General features: G+C 35.7%; 1 protein-coding gene across 1 annotated transcript; it reads left to right on the forward strand.

Moving 5' to 3' along the window:
* The first annotated feature begins 9,675 nt into the window (after positions 1–9,675).
* On the forward strand, positions 9,676–11,691 carry LOC136267685 (extracellular matrix protein 3-like). The gene is made up of 10 exons (XM_066062833.1): positions 9,676–9,682; positions 9,741–9,878; positions 9,931–10,137; positions 10,193–10,330; positions 10,385–10,579; positions 10,644–10,784; positions 10,832–11,035; positions 11,094–11,231; positions 11,284–11,490; positions 11,546–11,691. The coding sequence occupies exons 1-10, from the start codon at positions 9,676–9,678 to the stop codon at positions 11,689–11,691; spliced, it is 1,521 nt and encodes a 506-aa protein (XP_065918905.1).
* The last annotated feature ends 382 nt before the right edge of the window (positions 11,692–12,073 follow it).

The raw sequence follows: 12,073 nt of genomic DNA on the forward strand, positions 1-12,073 counted from the left end.
GAGTTGACTTTCTTTGCTGTGCAACACACTGTTAAGTGTCTTTGTCTTGATATCGTTTATTGGCATTTTTGATTAATGCCATTTATTTTATATGCTAAATGTTGCAGTTGTTTTGAGGAACAACTTATTCAATGCTAATTGTGTTAATGCAGATAATTTGTATTTAATATTAGATTTGCATACCAAAAATATAGCTTGTATTTACTTGTTGTTATACAGTTGTGCTGTATGTTAGTATAATCACAATTTAGCATACATATTAAGCGCATAGCATAATATAATGGTTCTTTAGGCAAAAGGAAGATGTGTCCAACTCTCAATGATCCTGACAATGGCAAAGTAGTTCTGCTAAGTGACAGAAAGACTGTTGTTTTTACTTGTGAAAGTGGTTTTATTATTCTTGGAGAAGCATTCTTGTACTGTGATAATGGTAAATGGAAATCTGTTCCACCAAAATGTGTTTCTCCTACTGAATGTGCTAACAGACAGAATTAGATTGTTATCAGTAGTACTGAACATTAGCAACAATAGTTGTAGATATACTGTATTCTTTAGCCTTTTTCTATATGTGTGTGTAGTTTGCATGTGTGTGGGCATGTCTAGTAACATTCTCTGAGCTTGCAAACCTTTTCATTATTTATTTTATTATACTGCAATTGTGTATAGCTATATATTATGGGACATAGGCAACAATGGTACACTTAAAATTGCATGCATAAAGTTAACCAAGTGTATTGACTTTGTCAACTGAAATGGTTAGGGTTACATAAAATATTCCTGCATAATAAAAGCATAATAGGCTGGAGTGCTATGTCAGGGTAATGTTATGTAGCATAATTAGGGTAGACATTTGAAACTATGGAGCTTAATTATACATGAAAACAGAATGATATTCCCTAACACAGCAGCCAGTGGAAAGTGCAAACTGCAATAGAGCACTCAAATTCATTGTAGGAGCTGCAATATAATGCAAGCATAATGAAGAGCACAATAGGTGAAAATTTCTGAAAGCATTTTGGGTAAGCATATTTGACTCAGGCCTACAAAAGGTGCACTCAGTAAAAAGCAGAAAATTCTATGTCCACACATAGTCTAAGTTTTAACATGATGCATGTTTAGATGTATCATGTCTGTTTAACCATCTTCAATCATGACACATATGTGCATTTTTGTGTTATCATCTCCCCTCTGCTGCACTACAGAGTCAAATACCTACAGAGTCAAGTGAAATAAATGAATGGGATCACTTGCCTCCATAATTTAATATCTTGTCTAAAGTGCAAAACTTATAGAGTACTCATTCATTAACAAGTAGTCAAATAATATTTTGTAAATTATGATTTCTGGGCATGCCAAATGCTGTGATAATACTTTAGATAATACCATAATTATGTTGGTGTATTATATGCGCTATATCATCCCTATACTTTCATCTGGCCTGGGGTGAAAGTCTACATACACTTGTAATCCATATAACCAGTATATGGTTGACTGTGACAAAGACTCAGACTCAAAGTGTATATAGATTTTGGATGAAGCCAGATATGTTGGTAGATTTTGACACAGAAGTGTTATAATGATCGTGATGTTTATAGGATGACCATGCACACCTACGTATGTTGAATCTGTAATCATTTTGTGTCAGACATTGTAGTGGTTGTGCATACTATTTTGAAAAAAAAATTTTTTTAAACTTGCACTTTCAGATATTAGCTTTGAGGACAATGTTGATAGTTGTGTGTGCTGTCATGAAGCAAACTGACTTAAGTCAAATTTTGTGATCAGAGATAGAAAAGCTAGCATTATATAGGGTTTTGATAGTTGCATGTGCAGTCCAGTCAATCTATCCAGATATCCCACTTTAATTGCTCATAAATTTCCGTTTCTTGAATGTATACATGTACATACATTTATCTGATGTTTTGTCACATAATTGTGCTATGCAACAGTTTTAAGCGTTAAGTTGCTACCCTATTCAAGATATACTATGGGTTGTCAAGTCATGCTAATTAGAAAGGAATAAGAGTCAAACCAAAGTTTAGACTCTCTGAGAGCATCTTTTAAGGTTACATGTGCAATCCTTTAAAAGTTTATTTAAATTTTTACGTACGTAGTATGAAACTGTCTGAGATTGAATCTGAAAACATTAATTTTTGACCCAGTAATTTTTAAGCTCAAAGTGTCATCATCACAACAGCATTGGTTCTGCTTTTTCTGATGATGACACACATCCTATCACTATTGTTACTAGAGACTTTCTGGGAATCCCCACCTCATAAAGAATATTCATAAACTAAAATCAGTTTAGAAAAGTGGCACTAAACTTATTACTTGTATCCTCCTGGTGTGATTTTTATGTTGAAAGGCTTCAGAAACTCAGTCTGTCAAAATGTTCATTGTATCATTGGATCTAGCTACATGTAGCTAACTATGATTTATATAAAAATAGAGTTACATTTTTATAGTAAACTAAGGTCAAAAATTGGCCATAGACTTTGCAAATCAACTTTAATAGCTAAGGAAACTCCATTTTCACAAATGATTACCTCAAAATGTTGAACTAAAGTATACTTTTTAAACTGATATTTTTTATGTAACTGGCATTTTGATTTTGCTGTATAGGTAAACTTTGAGATTGGTTTTGATAAGACTACCATGGACTGGTGTACTTAAGTGTATATAGGCACAGCTGACACAGAATTTGTGTGTACATTTTCAATGTATAAGTATTTCACTAATCATGATCAGTGCATGTGGTTGCTTGGTCTTCATAAGTGGATTGCTTGTCTTTACACTATTATACCCCTAGCTGTTTACCCTGAACATTGCATGTTTTATGTTTTCATGTATAAGCTGAAACTATATAGCTATCTGTACCTTATTTACTTTCCACTGGAATTAGCTTAGCTATATCATAGGACCATAATACTCTAATACTCTAATATACTATACTCTAATAGAACAATACTCTATACGATACTCTAATAGAACAGTCATTACAGTACTCTAATAAATTGTGCTTCACTTTCAACACCTACCAACCATAGGATCTTGCTTTATCCATTTACAACAAATCAACTTACATAACTGCACATCCTAGCAGAACCAGAGGCCTCACTTTAAACTTATTAGTTTGGGAAATAAATGGTGTTGTAAAGGGAAGATTTTCACATACTTATACTCTGACAACCGATTAAATGTAAAGAAAAAATAATGTGTTTATATAGATTTATTTGCCTTGATGATGTGAAACATGTAGAAGTAGTTTATGTATGACTGAAGATGGTACATAATTATCAGTCTTTTGTGACATACTTTAACCATGGTATAGATATCTCCATCACCTTCAGTCAGTCAACATACAGGGTTAATGAAGATGATGGACCAGTACAACCTGTACTAGTTCTCAGTAACCCATCATCAACTGATATTACTGTACTAGTTAGAAGTACTGATGGATCAACTACTGGTAAGTGCATTACCATCTCCTATAAATTATTCATATTAACCCTTTAAGCTTTACAAAATGCATACATCATATCCACATAAGCCACTATAATATTATCTAATCCAAAACAGCCAAGCTGTAAAAAAAGGATGCGGCACTCAGAAAGGCTATGGTGAAAAAAGATGTGAAATCCAAGGTGGCGGCCAAGAATTGGCTGTGATGGTAGGTTAATGGTAAAAATTTTAATAACGACAATTCAGGTGAATTTAGTGCCGCTAGGTCTTGGCACAAAATTCGCCTGAATTGTCGTTATTAAAATTTTTACCATTAACCTACCTTCACAGCCATTTCTTGGCTGCCTCCTTGGATTTCACATCTTTTTTCACCATAGCCTTTCTGAGGACCGCACTCTTTTCTTACAGCTTGGCTGTTTTGCATTAGATTTCACTTCTTTTTGTATTTGTATACCCCAAAGCTGGCCTATGGCTGGCTTCAAAGCTGGCCTATGGCTGGCTTTGGGGCTTTTTTAACCTATCTTTTTTTCTTTACCACAAGAAGAAGAGAAAGATGAAGAAGTTTTTACATACTTTAACTAATTCTGATTTTATCAGTAAATGTACAAATTATATATATACATTTAATAATGCATTTATTACATGTTAATTATTCCCTACAGATAACTTGTTTGCAACTCTCTACAGGGTGATTTGTTTGTAGCTGAACTCCCTACAAGGTAACTTCTTCTAGCTGATCTTTCTACGGGGCGATTTGTTTGTAACTGAGTTCTCTACAGGGTGATTTGTTTGCAGATGAACTCTCTACATGGTGGTTTCTTTATAGCTGAACTCTCTACAAGGTGACTTCTTCTAGCTGATCTCTCTACAGGGTGATTTGTTTGTAGTTGAACTCTCTACAGGTTATTTGTTTGTAGCTGAACTCCTTACATTGTGTCTAGTTTCTAGCTGATCTCTCTACAGGGTGATTTGTTTGTAACTGATCTCTCTACAAGGTGATTTGTTTGTAGCTGATCTCTCTGCAGGTTGATTTGTTTGTAGCTGAATTCTCTACAGAATGATTTATTTCTAGCTGATCTCTCTGTAGGTTGATTTGTTTGTAGCTGAATTCTCTACAGGGTGATTTTTTGTAGCTGACCTCTCTTCAGGGTGATGTATTTCTAGCTGATTTCTCTACAGGTTGATTTGTTTGTAGCCGATCTCTCTACAGGGTAATTTGTTTATAGTTGAACTATCTATAAAGTGATTTGTTTGTAGCTGATCTCTCTATAGGTTGATTTTTTTAGCTGAATTCTCTACAGGGTGATTTATTTGTAGCTGAACTCCTTACATTGTGTCTAATTTCTAGCTGATCTCTCTACAGGGTGATTTGTTTGTAGCTGAAATCTCTACAGGGTGATTTGCTTGTAGCTGAACTCCTTACATTGTGTCTAGTTTCTAGCTGATCTTTCTACAGGGTGATTTGTTTGTAGCTAAAATCTCTACAGGGTGATTTTCTTGTAGCTGAACTCCTTACATTGTGTCTAGTTTCTAGCTGATCTCTCTACAGGGTGATTTCTTTGTAACTGATCTCTCTACAAGTTGATTTGTGTGTAGCTGATCTCTCTGCAGGTTGATATGTTTGTAGCCGATCTCTCTACAGGGTAATTTGTTTGTAACTGAACTATCTATAAGATGATTTGTTTGTAGCTGATCTCTCTGCAGGTTAATTTGTTTTAGCTGAACTCTCTACAGGGTGATTTACCTGTAGCTGAACTCCTTGCATTGTGTCTAGTTTCTAGCTGATCTCTCTACAGGGTGATTTGTTTGTAGCTGATCTCTCTACAAGTTGATTTGTGTGTAGCTGATCTCTCTGCAGGTTGATTTGTTTGCAGCTGATCTCTCTACAGGGTAATTTGTTTGTAGCTGAACTCTCTATAAGGTGATTTGTTTGTAGCTGATCTCTCTGCAGGTTGATTTGTTTTAGCTGAACTCTCTACAGGGTGATTTGCTTCTAGCTGAACTTGTCTATTTTCTAGCTAATGTCTCTACAGGGTGCCTTTTTGTAGCTGAACTCTCCTCAGGGTGATCTGTTTCTAGCTTATCTCTCTACAGGTTGATTTGTGTATAACTGATCTCTTTACAAGCTGATTTGTTTGTAGCTGATCTCTCTGCAGGTTGATTTGTTTCTAGCTGATCTCTCTCTACAAGTTGATTTGTTTGTAGCTGATCTCTCTACAGGGTAATTTGTTTGTAGCTGAACTCTCTCCACAGTGACATGTGTGTAGCTGAATTCTGTAGAGAGTGACTTAATTGTAGCTGAACTCTCGACAGGGTGCATGACTTGTTTATAGCTGAACTCTCTTCAGTGTGACTTGTAATGTTCTGAATCTCTACAGTGATATATTTATAGCTTAACTCTCCACAGGGTGACTTGCTTCCAGTTGAACTGTCTATAAGAGTAACTATTTGTGGCTGAACTCCCTACAGAATAACTTGCAATGTAATAGAACTCTATAATGGAGTAAGCTGAATGCTCTATTAGGGTGACTGTTCTATTAGAGTAAACCCTTGCATGATGCTGAGAGACAAGTTGGGCTAAAAAAGGTGATGAGTTTATCCCAAACACTAAGCGATTAAATTGGTATTCAGTTGGTTTCTTCTTAAAATCAATGTCTCTACATAAAAATTGATGATATGGCCTATCCTTAGGATACAATTTTACTCTTAAATACATTTCTGCGATGTCGCAAGCCAAAGCAATGGGATACCTTCTGAACCGGAGTAAAACATTAAACAAGTCATTCTGTAATTTGGGACCTTGGTGTATAACATCATTTAGGGCAACATTATTGTACTTAGCTAAAGCATCAAATACTATTCGTACCTTTGTGGTTGATCGATCCTTCTTCACAACAGGAAAGTGAGGTAAGTACCATCTCACTGCTTGGTTATCCTCCATTAAAGGTACCTTTGTCACATATCACTTTTCAAGATGTTTACCAATTATCTTCTTGTATTCTTCAGCAATTTCTGGTTCTCTAAACAATCGTCTCTCCAGGTTGTATAGTCTCTTCTCTGCCATCTCGTAATTGTTTGGTAAGTTAATAAATTCTTCCTTCCAAGGAATAGCGACTCTATAACAACCATTGTTGTAGGCTATAGATGTTTCTGTCATATTTAAAACCAGATTATCCTCAGCTTTCAATATTGAAAATTCTTCTGTCCCACTAGTATAAACTTCCCAAAACTTTTGTAACATCAAATTTACCTTTTCAGTATCTGTCTGACCCACAGAAAAGAAGGTACAAGCAAAGTTATTACTCAGTTTTGTTTGTTTATTGTCATCCATGGCACCGATACATGTCCAACCTAATGGGGTAAGATGTGCCACTGGCTGGCCAGGTGCTCCACGAATATCTTTAAATGAAAAATGGAGGTCTGCACAATCAAGGCCAATCAACACATCCACTGTTGGTCATGATCCTAGTTTAGGAAATTCCAAATGTTGTAAATGAGCCCATTTTGCAGCAGATGATTTCCAATCAATGGCCTTCAACTCCCTAGTAACTCTGTCTGCTGTAAGGGCAGTAATTGTCACAGCAGCTCTTCCATCCAAACTTTCAATAGTACATTCCACAGGAGATGTTTCAAAAGCTTCAACATGACCATTTAATACGCTAACATTAACCTTTTAACTGTCCTTGTAGACCAAGTTCTGCTGCAACATCTGAGTTGATGTAAGTTTTTGTGCTAGCATAATCCTATAATGCGTTCACTTTAACCTTTCTATTACCATTTCTCAAATACACTGGAATTGTCCTCAGAGCAATGGTACCTGGGTTTGTTGTAATTGTGGTGTATGATTCGTTTTGACCTGGGTCACTAGTAGCTTTTGGCTCCCCCTCATTTGGAGCACAAATCGTCTTCTCACTGGCCACATCATGTTTACTCAGTAACTGTAGTTCTTCCTTCCCATGTACCACGCCTTTATTTTGACTACTGGAATGAGGACCTCGATCTTTGTGTAGTAATCTATGATGAACTTCTTTGCAGTTGTCAATTCCACATATTCTTGTTCGGTTACAATACTTTCCAAGTGACCATCGCCTAAACAACGGAAGCACAATTTACACTGTTTAGCACTGTCCCACCTGTTCTGTAAATCCATCTGTTTAAAGTCAGGACATGCCCATGCTCCATGGGGTTTACTGCACACCCTACAGACTCTTGAACTCTGTCTGTCTTTACTAGTAACCTGCTTGACATTGGATTTACCAAAGAAACTATACGGTACATCTTTCTTAAATTTCTTAACTTCATACCTTCCTGATTTAACTGTGGAAAATCCATGGACTGCTTCCAGGGCTTTTGTTTGAAACTCTACGTCCTGGATAACCCACTCTTTCAAACTTTCAGCTGACTCTCGTTTGTGGTTTTCAAATATCCACCTATGATAACCTGATAACATTGTTGTGGGTAGCTTCTTCTGTAATTTCAAATATAACAGGCCATCATTAAATTCTTCAAAGCAATTGGCTTCCTTTAGGTTAACAATGGTAACATCTAATAAATCTGCAAACTTTTCTATATCTCTGTGACTTCCTGGATTAATAGGCCTGAAGTTATCCACTTCTTCCAAATACAAAGCTATTTGGCGACGCTGTCCTCCGAACTTTCTTTCTAGCCTCTCCTTAGCAGTGTGGTATGCTGTTGCCGAATGTCCCAAACTATCAATGGCCTTTAGTACCTCCCCTGCCAGACACTGCCCCAACTGTAGCAGTTTGTACTCTGGTGTAGCAGGAGCATTGTCCACACAAGCTGTAAATGCAGCTTTCCAATTTTGATAAGTCTTTTTGTCACCTGAAAAAACTGGGATTGTTACTCTTTTTAGCTGTTTCCACAAATCTAACCCAATAAGCCCGGGGTCTGTACAATTATTCTGACTAGCATTACTCACGGAAACTGACTCAGGACAGCTTCTCTCTTGTGGTGGCTGGTGATCTGGAGGAGCTTCTTGTTGAGGTAGCCCAGGTTCCTTTCTATTTGGCTGTTGTCTATCTTCTTTTTGTTGTTGTAATCTATTTAGGAACTAGTCATACCTCCTTGGTGTGCTTAGTGAATCCAAGACTTCCTGCGCTCGATTCTGCGCATTGCTATAATTCTATTTCAATCTTTTCTATTTCATCACTAAGCTTGTCTGCACTCTTACTATCTTTGTCTAACTTGTACCTATCATATAACCTCTCCATAACATTCATAGCACATCCTAAAGCTACATCTAACTCCTCACAAATACCTTTTATTTCTACACTGTCTGTATCCTCTCTCTGAATTACTGTCAATAAACACCTTCTAACCTTTGTAAACCCTGTCTTTGCTGTTGCCTTTTCCCTCTTTAAGTCACTTACTGTTTGTTCAAGCTGTGTGGTCTGAAATCCTCCATCAGAAAGGCCATTCTCTGGCAGTAAAGAAGCTTCTTCTTCTTGACCTTTTTCCTGACCTTCACTCATCCTTAACCATCCTCTGCTACCAGAAAGTTCCTTGTTCTAAAGACCTGTTCAATAAATAAAGAATAATGATATTTTATTGACAGCAATATCAGTAATTAGAAGTAACAAAGAATAATCAATTTAATTTCATAGATCTACCAATAGAAGTACTAGATTGTTTTAGAACATTCAATGTATGTTCTATTAGAAATCCTCAAAAAATATGCACTCTATTAGAGTATTACAATAATATTGAATTAAATCATGCAATGAAATACATTTATAAGTCTGTCTTCAATAATCAACATTGTATCTACATAGAAAAGAAGAAATGTGAGTAAAACAAACCTTAAAGTCAGCCATAGGCTGGTTTTGTGACCTTATAAAATACAAAAAGGAGTGAAATCCACACAAAAACAACCAAGCTGTGTGCAGCCTTAAGCCTGGGTGAAAAAAGTTGTGAAATCAAAGGTGGTGGCCAAGAAATGGCTGCTATGATATTAATGCTAAAAAATTTTAATAATGGCTGTGTGCTTTGTTAACATTTATTAGCATTAACATTGCAGCCATTTCTTTGCCGCCACCTTTGATTTCATGACTTTTTTCACCCAGGCTTTTTAAGGCTGCACCATTTTTTCACAGCTTGGCTGTTTTTGTGTGGATTATGTTTACTGTAAATTTCTTTATTATCAGGAAACTGAGTGCATACACACAGTGCTGCATTGCAAGTGCACACCAGGCCATGTTGAGTGTGTAATGTGCAACATGTGAAAAGTTGTTTACAAGTAAATGTTTTCTTTTTTCAAGCTTCCACAGTTGTGTTCAGTCAGTCAGCATACAGTGTTAATGAAGATTCTGGACAAGCACAACCTGTACTAGTTCTCAGTAACCCATCATCAACTGATATTACTGTGCAAGTGTCCACTACTAATGGATCAGCTACTGGTGAGTATGTAAATTATTTAACAAAAATGTATAATTGGTTGTTAATAAGCAGGTATTGATTATGAAGTTGGACCCTACAATATTACATTTCCTGCGAGAGTGACCAGTGTTCAATTTGATATTCCAGTACAAGATGATAATATATTGGAAGGAAATGAATCATTTACAATAATGATTACAAATGGTTTGCTACCGGAAGGAGTATCTGCTAAACATGGTGATCATGATCAGGCTTATGTGACTATTGTAGACACCACTAGTAAGTCACTAACAGTTTTATAGCTAAATTGTTAATTCATCATTTTTGTTCCCAGTATCTACTGTGACTTTCTCTCCATCAACATACAGTGTTAATGAAAGTGATGGAAATGTTGACATTACACTACATCACAGTAATCCATCATCAATTGACATCACATTAATAGTGAATAGTAATAGTGTTGCTGCTAGTGGTGAGTAATTACAGGTACATTCATTGTAGAGTCAGTTGTACTATTGATGTGTAGGTAGTGACTACATTTATGAACCATACACTGTTACAATTCCTGCCAGAGAGAATGATGTTACATTCAGTGTTACAATAACTGATGATGACATTCGTGAAATGTCAGAAACATTTAATCTTATTATTGATCCATCATCACTACCCAATGGTGTTACTAGTAGTAATAATGTTACTGTAACTATACTGGACCATGATGGTGAGTGGGGTGAACTTATAGAATAATTGTTGTAGACTGTGCTTTATTTAATGTATGTATATAGCTGTGAATGTAAGATTTAGACGGTCTATATACAGAGTTTTCGAGAGAAGGAAAATAAAGCAACAATTTAATCTCATTCTCAGTAATCCATCATCAACTGATATCACTATACTAGTTCAAACAAGTGATGATACTGCAATTGGTATAGACATATTGTTTTGGGTAATATCATATTATGGTATAATACAGGTGGTGATGATTATAATAGTGGGTCATATAACATCACTTTTCCAGCTGGAATGACAAAAGCATCCTTTAATGTTCATATAATTGATGACAACATATTGGAAAGTGATGAACAATTTCAACTTAGCATCATTTTTAACTCACTACCTGATCGTGTTACTGTAAGTGATCCCAGAAAAGCTGCAGTGATTATAGAGGATGACGATTGTGAGTTCTTACTCTTGCTATTATGTGCTAATGTATAAATCAACTTGATATTTAACAGACATTGATATTGCATTTGCCCAGTCAACATACAGTGTTAATGAAGATGATGGATCAGCACAACCTGTACTAGTTCTCAGTAACCCATCATCAACTAATATTACTGTACAAGTGTCCACCACTAATGGATCAGCTACTGGTGAGTATGTAAATTATTTAACAAAAATGTATAATTGATTGTTAATAAGTAGGTATTGATTATGGAGTTGGACCCTACAATATTACATTTCCTGCTGGAGTGACCAGTGTTCAATTTGATATTCCAGTACAAGATGATAATATATTGGAAGGAAATGAATCATTTACAATAATGATTACAAATGGTTTGCTACCGGAAGGAGTATCTGCTAAACATGGTGATCATGATCAGGCTTATGTGACTATAATAGACACCACTAGTAAGTCACTAACAGTTCTATAGCTAAATTGTTAATTCATCATTTTTGTTCCCAGTATCTACTGTGACTTTCTCTCCATCAACATACAGTGTTAATGAAAGTGATGGAAATGTTTACATTACACTACATCACAGTAATCCATCATCAATTGACATCACATTAATAGTAAATAGTAAAAGTGTTACTGCTAGTGGTGAGTGATTTACATTCATTGTAGAGTCAGTTGTAGTATTAATTTGTAGGTAGTGACTACAATTCTGGACCATACACTGTTACAATTCCTGCCAGAGAGAATGATGTTACATTTAGTATTACAGTAACTGATGATGATATTCGTGAAATGTCAGAAACATTTAATCTTATTATTGATCCATCATCACTACCCAATGGTGTTACTAGTAGTAATAATGTTACTGTAACTATACTGGACCATGATGGTGAGTGTAGGAAAATAACATACATTATACTTCAAACATATTTTATATTAATAGTTGTCAGTGTAAGGTTTGGTATGGCAACATACAGTGTTAATGAGAGAAATGGTAAAAGACAAAGAAATGTAGTAGTAGATCTCATTCTCAGC

This window comes from Dysidea avara, chromosome 9 (assembly GCF_963678975.1).
Source record: "Dysidea avara chromosome 9, odDysAvar1.4, whole genome shotgun sequence".
Taxonomy (NCBI): Eukaryota; Metazoa; Porifera; class Demospongiae; order Dictyoceratida; family Dysideidae; genus Dysidea; species Dysidea avara.

Coding starts and splice junctions, on each gene's coding strand:
- LOC136267685 (XM_066062833.1), top strand. Junction 9,879..9,930: donor TACTAATGGATCAGCTACTG/GTGAGTATGTAA, acceptor GTTAATAAGCAG/GTATTGATTATGAAGTTGGA. Junction 11,491..11,545: donor GACTATAATAGACACCACTA/GTAAGTCACTAA, acceptor TTTTGTTCCCAG/TATCTACTGTGACTTTCTCT.